The sequence below is a fragment of the Mastigoproctus giganteus genome, chromosome 2, assembly GCF_048544385.1.
Source record: "Mastigoproctus giganteus isolate SK-2022 chromosome 2, ASM4854438v1, whole genome shotgun sequence".
Lineage (NCBI taxonomy): Eukaryota > Metazoa > Arthropoda > Arachnida > Uropygi > Thelyphonidae > Mastigoproctus > Mastigoproctus giganteus.
In genome coordinates, this window is record NC_143576.1 from 132,165,706 (window position 1) to 132,191,782 (window position 26,077).

The following is a 26,077-nucleotide window of genomic DNA, read 5'->3' on the forward strand; positions in this document are numbered from 1 at the left end:
TTCACCTATCCATTTGCTTTAAATGTTTGTCTAGTTCTGCATTGAATTTATTTAAGTTGTCAACTTCTACAATGACATATGGAAGTTTGTTCTGGCAATCAATCGCACACCTATTCTACAACCGTCTTTCCCCAATTTGAACCTATGCCCCCTCAGGTTCTTAATTTGAGCAAGCAGAAGAGTCCCATCAGCATTCGGCTTGCTCAAACTATTCAAGGTCCTATACATCTCAGTCAGATCACCTCACAGGTGTCTAGTCACCAGACACTGTAATTTACAAATCTTAAGCCTTTCTTTGTAAGAGAAACTCTTTGCTCCATTCACTAATCTTGTTGCCCTTTTCTGTACTCATTGCAGCAACTCTACAGCCTTCCTAAAATAAGGTCTCCAGACCTGTATACAGTACTCAAGGTGTGGCCTGACCATTGCCTTATACAAGGGGATAATCACCTCCTTATCCCTGCTAGAAAAATTCCTGTATATCATTAACAAGACACTATGAGTTACTCTTGCAGACTGTCTGCACTGGTCAGAAAACTTCATATCTCACTGCACAATTACCCCCCAGATCCTTTTCATTCTCTACCACCTTGAGTGTAGTACCACATAGTTGATATGTTACTCTGGGGTTACTGCTACTCATATGCAGTACTTTACATTTGTCAATATTAAACTTCAGTTGCCATCTCTCAGTCCATCTGCTCAACGTTTCTAGATCTTCTTGCAGTAGTGTACTGTCATTAGTGTCATTAACGACCCTGCCAACCTTGGTATTGTCTATAAACTAAGACATTAAGCCCAATATACCTTCATTAATAAATACAGAAAACAACAATGGACCCAACACCGAACCATGGGGGACTCCACTAATAACATTAGTCCACGAAGATCACTGTGCTTTTCAGGCTGCTGCAAGTTCCAACAAAAGAAGTACAAGAATCACTTACACTCTGCTTGCAGCTGCTGTTAATCTTCTCCCCCCCCCCGTGTGTTCACTAGCTAGCAGCTTTCTAACCAACCTAACACTGCCTCAATAGCATCAGTAAGTTTCTTACACCTCTTCTATTTAAGTATATCCCTATTACTGTGAAAACAGTCTCTCCTATTAACAAGCACAGACCATGCTGAAAAAATTTCTACCCCCCCATGAGCCTTGCAGTCTCTCCAGGGCTGAACTAATTGACAAGGCTCTCATCATTTACTCTCTCCTATTGTGTCTGGGAGAATCGAAAAGACTTTCAATTTTTTTCAACGATGCCCTGTATTTCTTAATTAACTGCTTAGATCTCTATCTTAATATCATTAGTGCCAATGTGTACAAAAATATCACCTTGTGTACAAAGTGATATCATTGCCAATGTGTACAAAGATGATACCTGCTCTAGAACTTCATCAACTTACTTCCACTAAGAGTTGATAACACTAACTTGAACTTTGAGATACACTTTTTATGAAGTCATTTATAATATTTCATTTAAATTTTAAGCTGTATCATTTGCACTATTAGATGGTATTATTAAATATATTTAAATAAAATAAGTTATGAAACTAAATAACAATATCTGAAAAAATATAGTCCTTTTATAAAACTTTAGTGATAGTTTATTAAGGGCTTTTCATTAAAGAAAAAGCCATCTTTAACTCTTACACTACATTACAACTTACCCTTTAGTAGCACAAAGTGGAGCCATATTTACAGCTACATCACTTGAATAACCTGGAAGACGGGGCAACACCCTTAATATTCTATCTAGAAGAGACTCTGTATACTGACTCAGTGGTGCTACCAGATCCAGTGTTCGATCAATCAGTATAAGTGATGCTTTCTTTGTACCATTCTAGCACAAGTATAATAAAAATTTATTAGTCAAGTATCTTCTGTGATAAAAAATCTAATCATATAACACAAAACTGCAAAATTCATGAAACATTCTGGATATTACAACTATATTTATTTCTATTTCTTATTCATAATAACTGAAATTATCATAGCTTAATGATCATGCTGTTATATATTAACAACTAAATATGCAAAGATGAGTCAAATGAAAATGAGAATTATCGTTTTAACAATAACTGATACTTGATTTTAAAAAAAAATCTCCACCACAGACAGCATAAGTGCCATCCCTAGGGTATAAAAACTGTACACCACAGTTTTTATACCCCAATCATAGTCTTTTGGTTGCAGTTTGCTGCTGTTTAATGGCTTCCTTCACTTCATCATCCATGTGGAATCAGTGTTTTACCAAATTATTTTTCAGTCTTTCAAACATATGAAAACTAAAGGAATGAGCCTGGCAATATTGAGGACTTGTTTGTTATTTGGAGCATTAGCAACTAAGGCCATATTGCTACGGGAATATGCGGTGGGCATTCCCTGACCTTTCCACATCCTCCATATTTGGTGGTGACGGGCTTGAACCCCAGTCTAATCAAGAAGTGTGTGCTACGCACTGCTGCTGCTCCTTCCCACCTGGCTACGGAGGCACCTAATAATATAGAGGACGCTCAAACACTTACCAGTGTAGTTTCTGAACGGTCACCATAGTATGTTAAGCCATGTATGGTTACACAATGTCATTTAACAGCAATACATTTGTTAACGTATACCTTCTCCATATGCAAAATTTCTGCTGGGGAGATACATTGCTCCACTGTAAGAAACTGAATAATACTGCATTGCACTAGCTTGGATACACCTGTCACTGTAAATTCATATTGCTTCTGCTGCTATTGCACTCCCTGCACATGCAGGACAGCCAATATGTCCAGTTGTTCAGAAAAAGCATTAATAGCAATTCATAAATGTACACCCATGGCAGCACACAATTTAAATTTAGACAATAAAACTCTCATTTTCATTTATCTGCATTCATAGTTGCAAAAAATAGTAAAAATAGATATTGCATTATTGCAAGGATAAAACTAGTGTAAATTTTCAAAGTTCAAGTTATCTGCCTGTATATTTAATATGCAAATTTATCTACATTATCTATATCAATCAAAGATAATAAACATTATACTGTCATCAGCAAAAAGAAAAAAAAAATTCTAATATGCAGGAATTATATGTTGAATTATCACAAGTTGCTTCACATTGCACCACCACCAGTAAGTAAAACTTTTTAAGAAAATGTGTGTATATTGTTACTTACTGGTGGTGTAGTGTCACCTCATAGAACACTGTTTTCTGTACTTTTTGACATTCTGTGGAATATGTGGAAATTATATGTTAAATTAACTTGAAAACAAAATTATTAAACATGGTGACATGCACACTCACTCACTCACTCTCTCTCTCTCTCTCTCTCTCTCTCTCTCTCTCTCTCTCTCTCTCTCTCTCTCTCTCTCTCTCAAAGAGACTAACCTGAAAGTAACTGGGAAGAAAATGAATTTTTTTAATCTGAAAACTACACATTGTACATTGGCATTAGTAGAGGCATTTGATGCAAGAAAGCAAGCTTATGCAGCATCAGCCAAAAAAATAAAATAATAAAATAAAATAAAATAAAATAAATAAACAATAACCACTTCCACTTCACCCCTCTGTTCGTTCGAAATACCTCTCCAGCTGAGCCTTAAACTTATTTAGGCTATCAACTTCCACGACAAGGGATGGAAGTCTGTTCCACCAACCAACCACCCGCTGGCTAAAGGCAAATTTCCGCACGTCTATCCTACATCTGTCTTTCCTCAATTTGAATTTATGCCCTCTCAGGTGATTATTCTGAGCAAGAGGAAGAATCCCATCAGCATTGAGCATGCTCAAACCATTCAAGGCTTTATACACCTCTATCAGATCACCTCGCTGGTGCCTAGTCTCCAGACACTGTAATTTGCAAAACTTAAGCCTTTCTTTGTAAGAGCACCCCTTTGTTCCATTCACTAATCTTGTTGCCCTTCTCTGTACTCGTTCCAGCAGCTCTACATCCTTCTTGAAATGAGGCCTCCAGGCCTGTATACAGTACTCTAGGCGTGGCCTATCATTGCCTTATACAAGGGAATAATCAGCTCCTTATCCCTGCTAGAAAAATTCCTATATATCATTGACAATACACCATGAGCTACTCTTGCAGCCCGTCTGCACTGCTCAGAGAACTTCATCTGCCTGCACAACCACCCCCAGGTCCCTTTCATTCTCTATCACTGTCAGTGTAGTACCACAGAGTTGATAGGTTGCTCTGGGGTTGCTGTTTCCCATATGTAGTACTTTACATTTGTCAATGTTAAACTTCATTTGCCACCTCTCAGCCCATCTGCTCAACCTTTCCAGATCCTGCTGCAGCAGCATAGTGTCAGTAGTGTCCTTGACAACCCTGCCAACCTTCGTATCAACCAACATCACCAAGACCAAGATGGCTGAGTGAGAGTAAAAGTGAGAGAGACTGCACGGGCAAAAAAACGTCATTACAGCATTCTCTCAAATTCATTTTAAATCTCTATCACTCTCCTAATGCTGTTCACTAATAAATCACCTGGAATTTTTTAATATTCTTAAAACTTCACTTTGTCTAGTATAACTTTAATAGCACTGCACAGTAAAGTCATTATACTTGGCAATTTTATATTCATATTGAAGCAACTGGTTGTGATAGCCAGCATTAAGATCAATGTAAAATATTAATAGTAATACTTGCTATATATTGCAAGGAAGACACAGGCTTTTGCTGTACTTGGAGAAAAAAAAAAAAAAAAAAAAAACACAAGTAGATAAGAAAATGCAAATGATATGCTTCCTCCCTCACACAATTTGACCTTTGCTTTTATTCAAACTGTCAGCCTTGACTACTTGTGAGGGTAATTTGTTCCAGAAATTCTGAATAAAAGTGAGAATTAAAACTTCATTCATTTTATTAATCCCTCTCAGAGCCTTATAAACCTCAACATGTCACCTCTGAGGTGCCTGGTTGCCAAGCTCACACTTCGATTATGTGGTAGCCCACATAATCGAAGTCTTTCCTCGTACGGTCATCTTTCTGCCGATCTCACCATTCGAGTTGACCGTCTCTGGGCCATTTCAAGAAGCTCAATGTATTTTTTCAGATGAGATCTCCATACTTGAACACAGTATTCCAAATGTGGTTTTACAATTGCTTTATACAGTGGGATTATGACCTCCCCATCTCTATAGGATAATGTTCGATAAATCATCGATAGGACACCATGGGCTTTCCTGGCTGCTTGTTTACGCTGTTCAGAAAACATCATATCTGCAGATACCTCCTCCATATCCATTTTCTCCTCTGCTGTTTTTAATTCAACCCCACCGAGTGCATAATTTATTTTTAGGTTGCTATTCCAGAAGTGTAAGACCTTGCATTTAGCAGCACTAAAACAAAGCTGCCAGTTCCCTGACTATCTCTGAAGTCTGTTCAAGTTATCCTGAAGGAGTGCTGTTTGGCACTGATCATTTAACAACTCTGGCAATCTTTATGTCAACTGCAAACTTTGACATTACACCTCCTATCACTTCATTGATGTCATTTATGAAAATGAGAAACAACAGTGGTCCAAGAACCAATCCTTGAGGGATCCCACTCCTGACGTTAAACCAATCTGAAGAATATCTATTAATCACAACCTTCTGCCCTGCAGCCACCCAGCAATCCATCTTAGAATATTACCAGTAATCCCAACCTGTTCAAGCTTATACAGTAACCTCTCGTGAGGGATCAAGTCAAATGCTTTGCTAAAATCCAAATAAACTATGTTGAAATTGTTCCCTAAATCCAGCTCATTAGTAATTGTGTCAAAATAGTCTACTAAGTTAGTTAAGCATGATTTAACCTTAATAAAGTCACGTTGTGTGTGTGTGTGTGTCCTTCAGAATGCCATATCTCTCAAAATGTCCCTGAATTGCACTCTTAAGATTTTTCCTACTACTGAAGTCAGACTAACCAGTCTGTAGTTACCAATTTCACCCTCAGAACCATTTTTATGTATTGATGATACATTGGCACTTCTCCAATCTAAAGAAAAATCCCGTATCCAAAGTTGTCTGCCAGGGGCAAAAGCTGGTGACCTTGTAGAGCAGATATCTTTTAAGGGCACAAAAGGTGATAATGTTGTACATGTTGGAACTAATGACATTAAGAATAAGAGATCTGCAGATTTACTCAACACGTACAGGCCAATGTTGAAAACAAGTTGCAAGTTAGGGATGAATGTGAAAGTGTCTGCAATTTTGCCCAGACATGACAGGAGGGAGTATATGATGAGAGCCTTGTTGATCAATTTTTCCCTGTAGAGATTGTGCAAGGCTCATGAGTTAGAATTTTTTTCAGCATGGTCTGTGCTTGTTGACAGGAGAGACTGTTTCTACAGGAATGGGATACATTTAAATTGAAAGGGTGTAAGAAAATTTGCTGATGCTATCGAGGCAGCATTAGGTGGGCCGGAAAACTGCTAGCTTGGGGGGGGGGGGGATACACAGACTAAAAGTTTATTGTTATTTGTTATTTGGATTTTAGGAGCATTAGCAACTAAGGCCATATTGCTCGGGATATGCGGTGGTCATTCCCTGATCTTTCCGCATCCTCCGTATTTGGTGGTGACGGGCTCGAACCCCGGTCTAATCAAGAAGCGTATGTTACGCACTGCTGCTCCTTCCCACCTGGCTATGCAGGCACCTCTCTAAAAGTTTAACAGTGGCCACAGGCAGAGGCAAAGGTCATTCTTGCACTGCTTCTATTAGAACAAGCAGCAGAAATCAGAGCTGGAAAGCATGGTGCTGGAGATTTCCAGGACTGCTGGGAGTCACAGTGGAACAAGTAAATACACGGTCTGTGTTAGGGTTACTAAGAGTAGAAATAGGTGCATGCATGTATACTTGCATGTACACCAATACTAGGAGTACAGATAATAAATTTAATGAGTTTGAAGTGCTGGTCAAGACATCACAGGTGGATATTGTTGGGATATCAGAGACGTGGTGTCACACAGATATAAGCAGTGCAGAATTGGAATTTGCAGAATACAATGTGTACAGAAAGGATAGACAGGACAGGAAGGGAGGAAGGGTTATACTGTTAGTTAAGAAACACACAAAAGCTAAGGAAGTGCATCAAACTGACGTTGGTGGACAATGCAATGTTGAGTCTGTTTGGTGTGACATAAGCACTGGGAAATGAAAAATGAGAGTAGGTGTGTGTTATAGGCCTAATGAATCTGATGAGTATAATGAGTAATTGTGCAGAGAAATAGAGTGGGCCAGTAAATCAGAATATCTTATAATTGGGAATTTTAACTTTCCAAATACTGACTGGAACTTGTGGGTTGGTCACTCGCACACTAACAAGACTTTTGTGGATTTATTGGAGGATTGTTTTCTACAGCAACATGTTTTATGGGCAACCAGAGGGAGTAATATTCTTAATCTGATTATCAGCAGTGATTATTCATGCATTAAGAATTTGCAGATAAAGGAACCACTGGGTGACAGTGATCACAATGTAGTGGAATTTTACTTAAAGGTGTAACTACCATCAATAATAAAGGGAAGGGCTTTTGCTTTCATAAAGGTGACTACAGGGGTCTCAGACAGTTTTTAAATTCTATACAGTGGAATCAACTGATGATGTTACCAACATTGAATTCTAAATGGGAAGCATTCAGGGACTTAATCTTGGAGGCTACTAGGCTTTTAATTACAACTAAGAAATATTGTTCAAGATTTAGGTCTAAATGAATATCAGATGAATTAATGAGGCTCATGGCAAGAAGAAAAATGTATGGGATGCATATAAATTATCAGGTGACACAGAAGCCTATGGCACACATAAAATAATCTGTAATCAAGTCACAAAGGAGGTTAGGCAGGCAAAGGCAGATTACAAGAAATCTTTGGCAAAGGACACAAAAAAACCAGCAAAGAGTTCTTTACTTATGTAAACTCTAGAAGGGGGGGGGGATGAATCGGATTGCTTCACTTAATATAGATGGTTCGACTATTGATGATCCTGCTCAAGTAGCTGATAAATTGAATGAGTATTTTGCATCTACATTCACACTTCTGACATTCACATGAATGTCAGAAGTTTATCAAACTCCAACAGGGTGCTAAGTGATTTAGTAATAACTGAGAACTGTTGTTTTGTGTATTCATCAACAATATTGATGAAGGTATATCAGGCTTAATGTCCAAGTTTCCAGATGATACAATGGTTGGCAGGGTTGTTAATGACAGTAAAGACAGTATGCTACTCCAACTGGATCTAGATAAGTTTGGCAGATTTGCTGAGAAGTGGCAACTGAAGTTTAACATTGACAAATGCAAAGTACTGCATATGGGTAGCAATAACCCAAGAGATACGTACCAACTCAAGGAAGTGAAATTGCTTCCTTGAGTGATAGTACACTCAAGGAAGTGAAAAAGACCTGGGGTTAATTGTGCAGTCAGATATGAAGTTCGCTGAGCAGTGTAGATGGGCTGCCAGGGCAGGTCATGGGCTCTTATCAATGATATATAGGAATTTTTCTAGCAGCAACAGGGAAGTGATTATCCCTTTGTATAAGGCAATGGTCAGGCCCCACCTTGAGTACTGTATACAGGTCTGGAGGCCTCATTTTAGGAAGGATGTAGAGTTGCTAGAGCAAGTACAAAGAAGGGCAACAAGATTGGTGAGGGAAACAAAGGGAGTGCTCTTACGAAGAAAGGCTTAAGTTCTGAAAATTGGAGTGCCTGGAGAATAGGCACATGCGAGGTGATCTGATTGAGGTGTATAAGGTCTTGAATGGGTTGAGCAAGCTGAATTCTGATGAGATTCTTCCTCTTGCTCAGATTAAGAACCTGAGGGGGGGGGCATAGATTCAAATCGAGGAAAGACATTTGTAGAATAGCTGTGCGGAAATTTTCCTTTAGCCACCCGGTAGTTGATTGGTGGAACAGACTTCCACCTTTTGTTGTGGAAGTTGATAGCCTAAATAAATTTAAGGCTGAGCTGGACAGGCATTTGGAACGAATGAAGGGTGAAATGGGAGGTTTTTTTTTTTAGCTGATACTGTACATAGGCTTGCTTTCTAGCATTGTATGCCTCTACTAATGCTAAGACGTCCTCATAATTAACCTCAATGGTTCATTATACTCCCTTGTGCTCTTCCTCAAAACTACAAGACATATGCCATCAACTCTAGGTGCCTTTATGCTCAAAAGTTTTTCTAATAAACAATCATCTGTAATTACGACATCACTAATTTCATATAGCTCAGCCTCACTCGCACATCCTCTTCTCAGCATAAAGGGTCTTTCATCGCTAAAGACCGATGCAGAGTACCGTTTCATCTGTAGCATCATCTGGTTTTCTAAGACTTTCCCCACACCCAGTGCACAAGGGTCCGATATGATTAGCTTTCTTCTTTGTTGTATTCACATACATGAAAAATTCCTTGTCCTCCTTTGCTCTTAGCCAATGCTTTCTCATGCAAAGCCTTGGCCTCCCTGACTTTTTTTTTTTTTGTGGCCAGTGTTGAATTCAGGGGGTGACCAGGGGCACGTTTCACCCCAGGTGAAATAATATCTACACCCCAGAAAAAAATAGCAATTTTTATTTTAATATTCGTTCAAAAACTGTGGATGTTTAAATTTTTTGCCACATTTTTTGTTTAATTTTAATTGTAATTTTCTCCCTACTGCACTCTGACTATATTATCAGTTTACACACAACGTTGTAATTATAAAATGCGAATTTAATAAATTTATATCAAATAAACACAATGCAAAAAAATCACATCAACTAAGTATGGCACTCATTAGGTGGTACAAAGTGAAAATAAATCACTAAAATTCAAAAGACACGAAATTTTCAAAATAATTAAATTGACAATATTTTCGGCAGCACAAAATGTAACTAAAAGTCACTAATTCAAGTGTTGGCATTTTCGTTTTATGGTTTTTGGGTTCCCTTTATTCTCACACAAACCATTTGTTAATAGTGTTTCGCACAGTCTACTTGTGACTAATTCTTTGTTTGTATATCGCAAACAAGACAGCTGGATCGTAGGCCATAAGTTTGCCTGAATTGGTTCCTCGGTGATGGATGCTACTGTAATCAGTAAGTTTCCCGTGGCTTCAGTGGGAGGACCAAACAATGTCTTGAGAGAGAGAGAGAGAGAGAGAGAGAGAGAGATAGGAGTCTACTGGAGCCACTATTTCAATCGTTGGCAATTTTACTTTATGGTTTTCACATTCTCTTTATTTGTTTTTTTCACAGCAAGAGTCTACCTGTGGCTAATTCTTCCTTTGTATATGACAAACAAGACTTCAGTTGCAACCTATAAACAATACATTTTATAATCTTTTTATTATATATGTATCTGTACTGTAATATTGCAAAATTGTATGAAGATATGCTTAGAAGGCCGGAATGAGTTATCAAAAAAAAAATTAATAAATGAAGTGATTGATACATATGCAAAGAAAAAGAAAAGAAGAATAAGATTATTATAATACTTTGATCTTTGATTATAATTTGTATGATTTTTTGGCAAATTTTAATTGGTGATTTTCATATTATTAAACTGTGGTTATTATCAATAATGTGGTTTTTGTGAACTGACTATTAGTATTTAGATGTTAAATAATAAATATTTCCTTTTGTTTCCTATTTTGTTTTCTCATAATCTTTTATTATAACATTCACAAATATAGAGATTTGTTTGTAACATATACATACATATGTTGTAAATATTAAATACAGTAGAACTTCAATTGTCCGTCAGGGTACAGGACCAAGACCATGAAGGTTGCTGTTGTTGTTGTTGTTGTTTGGTTTTTAGGAGCATTAGCAACTAAGGCCATATTGCTCCGGGATATGCGGTGGTCATTCCCTGACCTTTCTGCATCCTCCGTATTTGGTGGTAACAGGCTCGAACCCCGGTCTAATCAAGAAGCGTGTGCTACGCACTGCTGCTCCTTCCCACCTGGCTACGGAGGCGCCTAGACCATGAAGGATAATCGAATAGACGGATAACAGAATATCTTTCTATACATTAAAATAATTTTCTTCCTAGTGATATTTATTCAGCCAATGGGAGAAGAGGGATGTGCGTTACGTGGTAATACGTAACAAATACTAAAATATGTATTAATGAGATGGTGAGGAAAAAAAAAAGAGAAAAAAAATATATATGTACATAATCATAATAATTAATTCATTTTAACTTTATTTATATATCTTTCTATACATTAAAATAATTTTCCTCCTAGTGACATTTATTCAGCCAATGGGAGAAGAGGGATGCAAGTTATGTGGTATATGTAACAAATAGTAAAATTCGTAACAGAAGCTTGTTTTACTGTGGTAAAACAAGCTTCTGTTTAATCTTGGTCATGCTAGATAAACCTCGTGTGAGAACTTTGTTTATCTAGCATGATCATGCAGTACCAGTCTTTATTTCCACATGTAATGTATTTATGTATTCACAGCTGAGGAAGAGACACCAGTCTTTATTTCCACACATGTAATGTATTTATGTATTCATAGCTGAGGAAGAGACACACAGTGTTGAAAAATTCTGTAAGTATTTTATTTTATTTTATCAAAAGAAGCGATCACAGCGAGCAGGGGGCAAAGTCCCCTAGTGTACATTAAAAACATTATACATACAATAGACTGGGTCATCTAACTTGTTTATTTTATTACATAATACATAACTTAATGAAATTTAACTCAACTTTAATTATTATTTATTTTTTACCAAGTCATCAAAAAATCATAGTAAAAGATATCTACATACATACCTAATTTTAATATTTTGACTTAACTTGGTCTAGTAATGTCATAAAAAAAATTTAAAAGAAAACAATATTACATACATACAACATTGTTCTAATGTTGTTAAAGAAATTTAAAAGAAAACAATTAAATTTCTTTTCTAAAAAAGTCAGTCAATTACTTTTGTTTCATTACTCCTTGAGCCTTTTGGGAGCCAATGTTACAAATTTTATACAAAAGCAACACTTGCATAGCATCTGCTTCTTCTTGTACCTCAAACCACTCAATGCACTTGGACAACATAGTTTCAGCTTCACAGTGGCTAATTATGTTTGTTGTTCCATCAGCAGCAGCTTTTCCTTCTTCAGTTTCTGAATCATCCAAAACTGTCATCACTCTTTGCACAATTTCTTATGAAAAATTGGGATGCAACATGTCATTGAAGATGCATTTCTTGCACTCACACCTGGATTTCTTCCCACCAAACTGTGGTGCCGTCAGTGACAAATGTGGTGAGCGCTTCCATCAACACATCACAGTGATGGAACAAAGATACAAAAGCAAATAGAGTGCCACTATGTTAGCTGATTATTGTTGGATGGTGAAAAGGGATGCTCCCAAAGCTAAATACAAGCGAAAGGAAAGGTGAAAAGGTTCCGTGTTTGACACAGGTATGTTCATAGCTACATCTTACTGTCATATAAATAAAAAATATCTTGTATTAGTATAAATATAAAACACCAATTTTTTTTTTTTAAAACAAGAGCCAATCTACCATTTTAAGCACTATTTCCGTGTTTAGCACCCCAAAATCTATAAAGTTACCTTCATGCCCGTAACAAGATATGACCCAAAATTTGTTGTTCAGTGTAATATAAAAATATTTTAAGCATATAATCAAAATTAGGGAAGGTAACATACCTTTCTTCTAATCTTAGTATATGAAAGATTTTCTAATTGATTTCCTATTATATGGCTGAGATGTCCAAGACTGTATATATCTTCTCTAACTTGCATATATTCCAAAAGACTATTTAGGCAAAACACAATATTCTTGAAAAAAAAAGAAACAAACTTGTAAAAACAATATTAATGAAAATCCATAAATCTACACAATTTTAACTGTTTACTTAAGAGGCAAAACTACAAATTCTGTGTCCCCCCCCCCACCAAAATGCTGATGGATCTGGTGATATGGTCCTCAAGTTTAATTCTAATGTGAGAAGTGAAGGATATTACTATTGATTAGACAGGTATCTGAGATGTGTGAATATATTTTTGCATGAGGTAATAATGGCTATGGATTTATTAAAATTTTAAGATCTAAAACATTACCAATTTGGAATACAGATTTAAATTTAAAAGAACACACATTTTTGTCTACGACAAAATGACCAAAAATGCACTAAAAACTGACTTGCAACCTGACGTGCTACAGTCAAGTGCTATTTACTGCTTTTGCAAATGTAATGAAAAAATAAACAGTTTTAGGAAAAAGAAGTAAAAATACATAAGTATTTACAGCCACAATGAAATATTTGGTGGTATGGTATAAATTAAAATGAGCAGATGTCTCAGGTTCCAGATAACCAGAATTTGGTGGAAAAATTAATCAAATGGAAAGTAAACATATTCATAATATGAAATACGTTGCATGATATTCTGAAGTGATTTTAAAATACTGACTATATTAAATTAGCATGACAGACTTTGTCTATCATGTTAATTTAATAGCATATTTTATTAAACAGGGCCCTCTTTCTACATTATAATTAATCTCTGACTGCATTCATTATCAGAGCAGATCATTTACAAAAATTTTACGTTCACAAGTAAATATTTATAAACTTTGCTCCAACAATCATTGAATTTTTTCATCAATTAGTGAAAAATTCTAATTTCTAGTAGATCACAGAATAATCAAGAAATAACACAGAAACCCCAAGAATTTTAAAATTCTTATATACTTAAATTATTCCATTACAGATGTAATGCCACACTGCCCATTTGGTATTAGCCTATGTTGCAAGAACGCAAGCTTATACAGCATCAGACCCAAAAAAACTTCCCATTTCATCTATCCACTCCCTCCAATAGTTTCTCTAGTTTTTCTACTTTGAATTTATTTAAGCTATTAACTTCCACAACAGCAGATGGAAGTTTGTTCCAACTATTAGCCACCCACTGGCTAAAGGCAGGTGCCTCCGTAGCCAGGTGGGCAGGAGCAGAAATGCATAGCAGACGCTTCTTGATTAGACCGGGGTTCGAGCCCATGACCACCAAATACGGAGGATGCGGAAAGGTCAAGGAATGACTACCGCATATCCCCAGAGCAATATGGCCTTAGTTGCTAATGCTCTGAAAACCAAATAAATAACAACTGACTAAAGGCAAATTTCTGCACATCTATTCTACAATTGTCTTTCATCAATTTGAATTTATGTCTCCTCAAGTGAGTAATCTGAGGAAGAGGAAGAATTCCATCAGCATTAAGCTTGCTCAATCCATTCAAAGCCTTAAACACCTAAAATCAGATCACTTGTGATAGAATAGATGCATAATTGCAGGAGCTTAGTCTTCGCTGCAATTTTCAGAACTGAAGCCTTTCTTGGTAAGAGCACCACTTTATTACCCCTCACCAATCACATTGCCTTTCCCTGTATTTGTTCCAGCAACTCTACATACTTCCTAAAATGAGGCCTCCAAACCTGTATGCAGTACTCAAGATGTGGCCTGACCACTGCCTTATACAATGGAATAATCACCTCCTTATCGCTGATAGCAAAATTCCTGTATATCATTGAAAAGACCTCATGAGCTGTTTTGGCAGCCTATCTGCATTGCTTTGAAAACTTCATATCTGATGGAACAATTAACCCAGGGGTAATTGTGCAGTCAGATACTGTGTAGTACCATAAAGTTGGTACATTACTCTGGGGTTATTGCTACCCATATGCGGAACTTTGCATTTGTCAATGTTTAAACTTCAATTCTCAGCCCATCTGCCTAACTTTTCTAGATCCTGTTAAAGTAGCATACTGTTATTACTGTCATTAACCACCCTGCCAACCTTAGTATCATCTGAAAACTTGGACATTAAGCCTGATATACCTTTATCAATAACACTGATAAATACAGAAAACAATAGGCCCGACACCGAACCCTGAGGGACTCCACTAATAACATTAGTCCACGAAGAGCAGTGTCAGTTGATTACCACTCTCCTCCCACTTGAACATCCCTTTATCCATAGCAGCAACTTCTTTCCCTTAATGCCACACTTCCCCAATTTGTATAGTAGTCTTTTATGTGCAACAGTATCAAAAGCATTCCTGAAATCCAAATATATGATATCAAAATTAATGATCACATTGATCATACTTCAGCAAGTACTTAGCCAGCATTAACATCAATTAAGTTCAATTATGTTAGCATTAATGTCAAATGTGGTCCTCATTTGCCCTACAGCTCTGACCTTGCCCTGCAATTTTTTTTATTTCCAAAGTTAAAGGAGCTGCAAGGAAAACGTTTCTAGTCGTCAGAAGTTGGAAAGAGATCGGAGAAGATTCTCAAATACATGTCAAAAAATGGCTTCCACCAAGTTTTTGAAGAATGGCAAAAATGTTGGAGTAAGTGCATTTCATCAAGTAGGGAATTACTTTGAAAAGGACAATCAAAAAGATGATTAATAAAGGTATATTGTGAAAAAAAATTTATCATTCTTTACTGAACAGTCCTCATATATGAGAGTTATCTGAAAAGTAATGCACACTATGTATACTCCTCACTCCATATGACTGTGCAGCTGACATTTATCAGGATAATACAGCTGGACCCCAGATTAACAATATTAATTCGTTCCAGAGACACCATCGTATCGTGAAAATATCGTAATGTGAACCAATAACACAGTTTTTGATAATTCGTTCCAAGTCCTCGGAAGTTGACATTTTTGCTATATAACTAAGCCATTTATCTCTGTAAAAGGTGATTTTTATAACAGAAATTGTATTAGTTTCATATAGAATACTGAATACCATATTTTCCAGTGAATACTATGCACATTTTATCTAAAAATAACTCTGCCCTAAAATTGTGGTGTGTCTTATACACTGGATTAAGCAGTAAAGCATGATACAAATTAAGAAAAAAGATAAAAAAGCTGATAGTGCCACACATTTTTACTTATTCACACCCCCCCCCCCCAAAATGTTGTTTATAATGATAATTGATAATTATAAACATTAAAAAAACAAAAATCTAAATTTCATTTAACTTACATTGGAAAAGCTGTGTCAATGGTGGTGTGGTGATGGAGCTGGAAGGGAATCTTTTACCATCAAGATATCAGGATAAACTTCAGGATCTGCCGTTCTTTCCGATCGCTGCCTCTTGCTACTTATGGTATTAAAACTGTCCAAAGTGGTTTGCTTTTGGTGCTTTCTCTGAAGGTTCTTGAAATAACTTAACATCTAATCTTCAAATTTGCAGGTCATCAATTCAGTGGTTTCAATATCTGGGTTTTTTCTTACTGTCCTCTTCACAATATCCCACGCAGCAAACATGTCCTTAATTTCTTGAGTTGTTGCTACACAGTCATCCTCCTCATGTTCCTCATCTCCACTGTCATGCTCGCCCATCTGCTCTAATTTCTGGAGCTCCTCAATTCTGCTGTCAACTCCCTTCATGGTCTACAGTTAACTCCTCCACATGTGGCACATCAATCTCTAGAGCCAAGGACTCACCAAGAGTGATAATTTCCTGCTCTAGAACATCTTCAGCTTCAAATCCTTCAAAATCATGGATGACTGAAGGCCATAAGTTCTTCCGGGCTGCATTGAGGCACTGAGCTGAAACTTCATTCCAAGAACTGACAATCATTTGTACACAATCTAAGATGTTAAACCTGGTCTTCCAAAATTCCTTAAGGTGATGGCTCTGTCTCCTGAAGTCTCTTCAAAACACTTCGCAAGCATCTTCTTTGTGTAAATTTTTTTAAAGTTGGCAATCACTTGCTGATCCATCAGCTGAAGCAGAGGTTGGGAGAAATTTGACAGTAATGAAGTTAAATTGCTCCTCCAGAGATCGGGCAAGTTGGGATCATGACCTGGAGCATTATCCAAAATTAACAGTGCCTTTAAAGGAAGTTTGTTTTTTTCTAAGTGACCTTTGATTGAAGGACAAAACACTTAAAATATCCATTCATTGAAGAGATGTCTTGTCACCCAGGCCTTCTTGTTACACCACCAAAAGACACCCAACCTGCTTTTGATGACCTTTTGCTGTTTAAACATTCTGGGAGTTTCTGAGTGGTAAACCAACATTGGCTTAGGTTTAAAATCACCACAGGCATTGGACCCAAATAGTAGAGTAAGCCTATCCTTCATAGGCTTATGATCAGGCAACGAGGCCTCTTCTTTTGTGATGTATGTTCACCTAGGCATCTTTTTCCAAAAGAGGCCCATTTCGTCTGTATTAAGGACTTGTTGAGGAAGGTAACCCTCCTTCTCAACAAGCTATTATCCACCTTAAAGTTTTCAGCTGCTTCCTGATCAGCACTGAAAGCCTCTCCATACTTTATGACACTTTTAATATCAGTCCTTTTTCTAAAACAGTCGAACCAACCTTTGCTGGCTTTAAAGTCCCCATATCATGTATCACTAGCTGAAGGTGTTTTAGTCTTGAAGTCCTCAAAAATCTTTGCACATTCACAAATGTATTGTCCAGGAACTGTATCACCCTTCATTTGTTTTTCTTTTATCCACAGCAACAAAAGCCTTTCCATTTCTATAATCAGTTCTCTGCCTTTTTGGACTGTGTTAGATTCATCACTTGCTTTAACTTTTTTTAAGGTTTTCTTTTTGTTTCTGGAGTTGTTGTTGTTATTTGGTTTTTAGGAGCATTAGCAACTAAGGCCATATTGCTCCGGGAAATGCGGTGATCATTCCCTGACCTTTCCGCATCCTCCGTATTTGGTGGTGACGGGCTCGAACCCTGGTCTAATCAAGAAGCGTGTGCTACGCACTGCTGCTCCTTCCCATCTGGATATGGAGGCGCCTTCTCTTTTTGTTTCACTATGGTAGAAATGGTTGACTGTGAAAAACCATATTTGCGTACCAATGAACTAATTTTATCAACATCATCATGTTTTTTCACTATTTCTTGTTTAATTTTAATTGAAATTTTCTTCTTACTGCACTCTTTAGGGGCCATATTATGCAATGTTTGTACATTCAAGAATTCGATACAGTAAATTTATGGAAAGTAAGCACAAAAAAAAAAATCACTTGAACTAAAGGATAAGAAAACAAAACACGTGCCCAACATATTTACAAATGCTGCTATTGGCTGAGACAAAGGACCACATGGTCCACTCAGAGACAATCGTAAGCCATTGTAGAGTGAAATAAGTAGGCATCAGTGATCACTGGTTAGTAGAATCAGCTGCTCAAATCATTAAAATGCACTACGCTTTTACAGGTTATTGCTGTTTTGTTATAAGAATGAATTTTGAACGTATTTCTGATATTTTTCTAAAGCACGTTTCTGGAGGTCACTACAATAAAACAATAAAAACAATTTGCACTTTCCGGTTTATTGGGCTTTTCTGTTAGCACAAGCTATTATAAATGGGTAGTAAATTCGATCTTATTGCATTTGCAATAATACCAATAACTGGAATTCTGTGGGTTTTTACCTTACGGTATTATGGTGAAATGTGTTCCCCCTTCACTGAAATCATATAAAAAACAAAAATAAATTTTCAGAATCTTCTTTTCATTCCTATTTTTTAAGCTCTGTTTAACAGAATTAATTAATTAAAATAGAATTAAAATTCAATTCGCAAACATGATGACAATATCCCGCACTTACTACATATCGTATAGTGAAAGGTATTTTATTATGGAGAGTCCATCGTAAAGTGATTTGATCGTATAGTGAACCCATCATAAAGCGGGGATCCACTGTAATTTGAAACTGAACCTCAACATTAGTGAAAGAGAGTTCCTGCATTGAATGTTTGTGTAGAAGCTATTAAAAATGGATGGTGAGAATACTTCAGGTCAGATTACAGCATCAGGCCAAAGATCTTTTATCAAAACTGAAACTTTTACATGATCAAATGCTGACAAATTTATGAATTGTGTCTGAATGTGTATAGTGAGTCAACAGTATGTCATAGCATGATTTAATTGGTTTTAAAGGTTTCACCAAGGTCAGACCAATGTTGAAGACAAGTAATGCTCAGGTAGACCAAGAACATCTACAGACAACACTTTAGCAGTCATTATTACCATGATTTTGGAGAGAGACAGACATATGATCTGTTAAGAAATAGCCAACAAATCCGGAATATTCTGAAATCATTTATTCACCAAATTTTAACTGAGGCATTACAAAAATGAATGGTCACTGCTCAACAGGTTCCACATTTTCTGATATGAACGACGAGCAAAGCATAAATAAATTGCAGTGCAGTTATGCACATTACCAACAAGAAGGTGAGAAATTTTTAAAATGCACTGTTGCCATTGATGAGACATGGACACAGAACTTGGAAAGCATCCCACTAAATGCCACTGGCAACAATTAAAGGTGCAACATATGGTCGTCATGGCCTACGATTATAAGGTCATTATTGCTGCTGACTACATGTCACTTGAAGATTAGCAGTTGGAGGCTACTATGCAATATTTTTAAATCAGAAATTATGCCAAAACTTCATCAGAAGTGGCAGTATAATTTTCCTCACCTCCCAAGGAAGGTTAGGAAATATGATTTAATGTATGAAAGAGTAAAGAATATGACCATGAAGAAAAAGGGAGGAGGAAGAAAGGAATGGGAAGATACTAAGAAAACCAGAAGAGATAAGTGATAGATGAGTGGCAAATTAGTAGAAGAAAGAGGATGATTTTGATAAAGAGAAATGATGGATCAAGATATATTGGAGCCAGTCATAATGGAGCAAGAGGGTAATCACATCATTAAAGGGAACTAAGGCAATTGCTCACATCTGGTGAGAATGGGCTTGGAACACCCAGGGTCCTGAGCTGGATATCATCATTCTTCTCTTTCTTGATGATTCCCTTCTACTTCTGACTCTTGTTTTTTCTCTCTCTCTCTCTCTCTCTCTCTCTCTCTCTCTCTCTCTCTCTCTCTCTCTCAGGGTAATTCAGAATATAAGTCTCAGGCTTCCTTGCACCATATAGCTACTACTAATAACAATAAAATAGGTATTTATAGCATTTCACTGGAGTTTATAAGGTTCACTAGGGGTCTGGACTTAAGGAAAGTAACAGAATTATGCAGGTTAACATATGAGCAAAAGGAATGGCCAGAAGATTTTAAGAACATAGAATGACATCAACAGAAAAGAAAAGCCATGCAGTGAAATGTAATTTTAAACTATGAATTATAGAACTTATAAGTTTGGTATTTAGAACTGCAAGTTTGGTACCATGCAATAAAGACAATTCTAAAAATATTAAATACAGATGATAAGAAAGATGGAAGAAAATGTGGCAGAAGGACAGTTTGATTTCAGGAAGGAGAACAAGGGATGCAATAGGCATGATGAGAATTTTGACATAAAGACATATGGATGTCTCTTTCGAGGAAAACCAGAAAATTTGGCAAGTTATCAAAATTCTTTTATAAGAAATTTAATATAATCTGTTAATAAAAAACTAATTTTCAGAGGTTAGTATCAGTAGTGGCAAACGGTGCAAGAAAGCAAGCTTATACAGTGTCAGCCAAAAAAATAAAATAAAATAAAAAGGGCAATTTCACTTCTCCATCCGTTCTAACACTTTGTCTGGGTTAATAAGAATTTGGAGTAACTTCAATGTGAAACAGAGTTCATTAAAAAAAAAAGTATAGACTTAAAAAAAATAATAATTTATTTTATTTATCAACGTCACACAAAATAAACAGACTTAATTCATTTCCTTTTGGTTCATTCTCTGAAACATGGTCTGCATGTAGGTTTAGAAATATTAGACTTCTCTTATAATCAATATAACTAACAAGAGCAAGGAATTTGAATATGGGGAGTACAATGTGCACAGAAAAGACACACAGGATTAAAAGGAATTATCCTCTTAGATAAGAAGCCCACAAAATCTAAGGCAGTGTATCCAGCTGACATGGATGGCAAGCTGAGTCAGTTTAGTGTGACATAAGCACCGGCAAAGCAAAAAAGGAGAGTAGCAATGTGTTATAGGCCTAATGATTCTGATGATTACAACAAACAGTTGTACAGAGAAATAGAATGGATCAGTAAATCAGAATGCCTTATAATGGCGAATTTTAACTTTCCGAATAGTGACTGAAACTTGTGGGTTGGTCACTCACACACTAGCAAGACTTCTGTGAATTTATTGGATGATTTATTGATTAGAGCAGCATGTTAGAATCAGATCAAGAGTATTATTTTATTTTTTTTTATTAACTATTATTATTTAGTTATTTATTTTATCATTGTTGGTTTTTTTTTTTTTTTTCTGGCTGGTGCAGCATAAGCCATAGGCTTTCTTGCACCATGCGGCCGTTACTAATACTAATACTAATTACTCTTGATCTGATTATCTGTAGTTGTTATTCATGTATTAATAATCTGCAGATAAAAGAACCAGTAGGTGGCGGTGCTCACAGTGAATTTATGTAAGGTTTACTTAAAGATGTAACTACTATCAAGGTAAAGGGAAGGGTTTTTGCTTTCATAAAGGCAACTACAGTGATCTCAGACAATTTTTAAATTCTATACAGTCAAACCAATTGATGACGTTACCATTAGCAAATACTAAATGAAAAGCATTCAGGGAAATAATCATAGATGCTACTAGGCTTTTCATACCAACTAGGAAATACCATTCAAGACTCAGACCTAAATGCATGTCAGATGGACAAATGAGACTTGTTGCAGAGAAGAAAAATGGGACACACATAAAGAATCAGGTGATACAAAAGCCTACATATAAAGCAGTACATATAAGCTATGTCTGTAATCAAGCCACAAAGGAAGTTAGGCAAGCTAAGGCAGATTATGAGAAATCTTTGGCAAAGAATGCAAAGACTTATTTTCTTATATAAACACTAGAAGGATGGGGATAAATCACATAGGTCCATTTGATATCGATGGTTCAACTGTTGATGATCCTGCTCAGGTTGCTGACAAGTTGAATAAGTACTTTCAATCTACATTCACTTGAGGAATTCTTTAACGGATGGATGAAGTTTATCAAACTCTACCAGGGCACTAAAAGATTTTGTAATAATTGACAGGAAAGTGGAAGAGAAATTGCTGAAGTTCAATGTAAGGAAGGCACCTTTAGTAGATGGGATCTATCCAGTTATATTAAGGGTGGCAGCAAAGGAGGTAAGCAGACCCTTGGCCATAATATTGAGAGCATCCATGGACTGGAGATTTGTGAACGTATTTCCAATTCACAAAGGAGGATCAAAGAGTGACACGACGAAACAGACCTGTTAGCCTTCTGTTCCACAGAAAATAATGGAGTCACAAGTTAAAAGAAGTAATGCAGGACCACTAGACAGGTGTGCAGTTATACTTCAGTCAGAGCATGGGTTTGTCAAAGGGCGTTTTTATCTGCCCAATTTGATTGGATAGTATGATTCAGTAACAAAAGAACTGAATGCAAAAAATAATTCTGATATACAGGCAGTCGTCACTTTGCATGGTTCTGATATGCACGAATTTCGGTTACCACGGTTTAGTTAAATAACACCAGCCCCACAACAACACAGTTCAAATTTCAGTCACAACACAGTTCAAATTTCAGTCATAATTAACCATGAGTAATTGAATAAAGTACAAACTTCGCTGCTAGCTCTTCAGTCCACAAATCACTAAATAACAGAAGCGCATCATGATCAGTGACCAATCGTCACTGATCATGACATCACTTCTTTCAAAGTCTGTGGGTGATTGGTCGCTGCGCATCTGTTATTCAGTTCATGCACAGACATCAAAGCGTGTAGTTCTGTTGCCTCCTTGTCTCCCAGTGATAAATCCACATGACATTTTACAAAAATGGATAATCAAAAGAGGGAACTGGCCAACAAAGATGAAAGTTCAGCAAAGAAATGAAAAGTGATAATGCTAGAAGTGAAATTGGATGTAATTAGAAGATTTGAAAATGGTGACAGCAAAGATAGGACGAGCCCTAGGCCTGCATGAATCTAAGGTACGAACCATATTGAAAAAGTCCGATGAATATAAAAAACAAGGTAAAGTCGCTTCAACATCTTTTAGTTTTAATTGCACTAGGAACAGAAAGCCACTTATGGTTGAAATGGAGTGTTTACTTCTACTTTGGATTGAAGATTGTAATAAAAAAAATTCCAATCATTTTGGCTAGCATTCAGCATTAGCACTCAGCCTTTACTGCCAGTAAAGGCTGAGTAACCACCTCGGAGAGGGGGGTTCAAGGTCATTATCTATGTGTTGTCCACGATGTTTTTAGCTCCTTTTCTTAGTTATAGTATTGGATATACTGAGGATGTTTAAGGATGATAACACCACACCCCATCGCACTGCAGCTGCTTTTGGAAAGTGAAGGCATTGTTCGTATGGATTGGCCTGCCCGTTCCGCCGATATAAATCCCATCGAACACATATGGGATGCTCTGGGGAGATGCCTAGCGGCACGTCCAGAAAATGTTCACCAGCTGAAGATGGTGCTGACAGAGGAACGGATGAATGTTACCGCAAGAATTTATCAACAACATTGTTCTAAGTATGGACAGGCAGTGCAAAGCCTGCATTGACATTGGGGGTGACCATATCTCCTACCGAGGACCACCTGTTCCCTTTGTTCCATCTTTGGCAGTGATGCATCTGTATCATGGCAATGCTATGTTGCCATTTTTGAATAAAGTCCTTCTTTTTCCGTTGTTGTGTTGGTGTTGTTTCCTTCTTCATCAAAAGGTTCCTTTGGTATGCTTTTCCCATATCCAGGCCACTCCTATGAGAAGCTACAGGTGAAAACCTGACTGGTCCTTAAATTTTGCACACCAGTGTAGAATGTTTAGAGAGAGTGAGTGGGTAAGAACTTCCACTTCATAGTTCTGTGTCCTGATAACAATAAAAAAGCCAAGCAACATTTTACTGTTGCCACCTCTGCTATTAAAACACTGCATTGGAATTGCTGTCATCAAATGAGCAATTTATTATCAATATCTGTGACAATGGTTTGCATGAAAACTACTGAAAGGTCACATAGCAGTTACTAACTGCTGAAACTAGTTAACTATATATCAGGAAGTGCTCTTGCTCACTGCATAAATGATATGCCAGAACAAAGTGCTCTAAACATGTTTATGGATATGAGAAAATGCACAAATATGTCTACACAGTGTATCAGCACTGCAGACAATTTGTGTAAAATATGATCATCAGCTTATCACACAGAAAGAAATTTAATGGTTGACATTAATTGACAACTTTGTTGACAACTTCAATGACATTAGTTGACATTAATGGTGATAAGTATATATCTTTTTTTCACAATACACACACACAGGCTTCACTATGTCAGAATCTCATCTGCAAGGCTGAATTACTTACTAATAGTAGTAGTAGTAGTATCAACATGACCAGGGCCCATCTTTTTGTAGGCAACTCCCCCACCCCATCCACTACAGTAATATTCAAATACTGTTGAATATTACTGTCTCAGAGTTGAAGAGAGTAATAATAATAGCAATAGAGGCATGTGATGCAAGAAAGTAGCTAAGGTAACATCAGCCAAAAAAAAAAATAATAATATAAATAAATAATTCACACAACCATTCCCTGTAAAAGTTTGTCCAGTTCCTCCTTGAATTTATTTAAGCTATCAACTTTCACAACGACAGATGGAAATTTGTTCCAGCAATTAACCACACACTGGCTAAAGGCAAATTTACACACATCTATTCTACAACTGTCTTTCCTCAATTTGAATTTATGCCTTCTCAGGCAATTATTCTGAGCATGAAAAAGAATCCCATCAGCATTGAGAATGCTCAAACCATTCAAAGCGTTATACATCACAATCACATGACCTTGCAAGTGCCTAGAAAAAGTATCTAGAAACTGTAATTTGCAAAACTTAAGCCTTTCTTCATAAGAGCAACCCTTTGTTCCATTCATTAATCTTGTTGCCCTTCTCTGTACTCATTCCAGCAGCTCAACCTCCTTCTTAAAATGAGGTCTCCAGACCTATATACAGTACTCAAGGTGTGGCTTGATCATTACCTTATTCAATTTCCTTATACAACGGGATAATCACCTCCTAATTACTGTCATTAACAACCTTGCCAACCTTTGTATCACCTGCAAACTTTGACACTAAGCCTGATATACATAAAAAACACATTGGGCCCAACACTGAACCCCGTGGGACTCCACTAATAACATTAGTCCACAAAGAGCAGCGGTGTCAAAAGCTTTCCTGAAATCCGAGTATATGATATTAAAATTATTTTATGCATCCAGTTTCTTTGTAAACACATCATAGTATCCAATCAAATTTGTCAGACAAGACTTTCCCTTAACAAATCTATGCTGTGTCTGAATTATTGCTGCAGTCTTGTCTAGATGATCCTGTAATGCATCTTTAACCAGTGACTCTATTATTTTTTCCTGGAAAAGAAGTTAAACTAACTGGTCTGTAATTACTCATGTCACCCTTCAATCCCCCTTTGTGAATTGAGGATACATTTGCAAATCTCCAGTGCGTGGGGATTTCCCTTGAATCCAAGGATGCACTCATAATTATTGCTAAGGGTTTGCTTAGTTCCTTTGCCACCTCCTTTAATATAACTGGATAGATCCCATCCACCCCAGGAGCCTTTCTTATCTTTAACTTCAACAATTTCTCCTCCACTTTGTTCTCAGTTATTACAAAATCATTAAGTACCCTTTTAGAGTTTGATAAACTTCTGGCATTTTCTTCCTTTAATAACTCATCATGTGTGAATGTAGATGCAAAATACTCATTCAGTATTCAGTTTGTTAGCTATTTGAGCAGGTTCATCAACAGTTGAATCATCAATATCAAGTGGCCCAATCTGATTCATCCCCTTCCTTTTAGAGTTTATATAAGTAAAGAAGTCCCTGCTGTTTTTCTTAGCATCCTTTGCCAAAGATTTCTCATAATCTGCCTTTGCTTGCCTAATCTCCTTTGTTATTTGATTACAGACTAGCTTATATCTGCCTTAGGCTTCTGTGTCGCCTGATAATTTATATGCATCCCATGCAATTTTATTGTCTGCCACGAGTCTCATTAGTTCATTTGATAACCATTTAGGCCTAAACCTTGAACAATATTTCTTAATCAACATGAAAAGCCTAGTAG

The 26,077-nt window shown here is 36.8% G+C and overlaps 1 protein-coding gene across 1 annotated transcript in view; it reads right to left on the reverse strand.

Moving 5' to 3' along the window:
• The window catches only part of LOC150089571 (sec1 family domain-containing protein 2-like), a 200,058-nt gene that overhangs the window by 110,602 nt on the left and 63,379 nt on the right, over positions 1-26,077 (reverse strand). Inside the window, exons 7-8 of the mRNA XM_090390034.1 lie at positions 12,636-12,767; positions 1,666-1,838 (exon numbers count right to left, since the gene is read on the reverse strand). Coding sequence (XP_090246160.1) covers positions 1,666-1,838; positions 12,636-12,767 — 305 coding nt within the window. The remainder of the gene's footprint in view (positions 1-1,665; positions 1,839-12,635; positions 12,768-26,077) is intronic.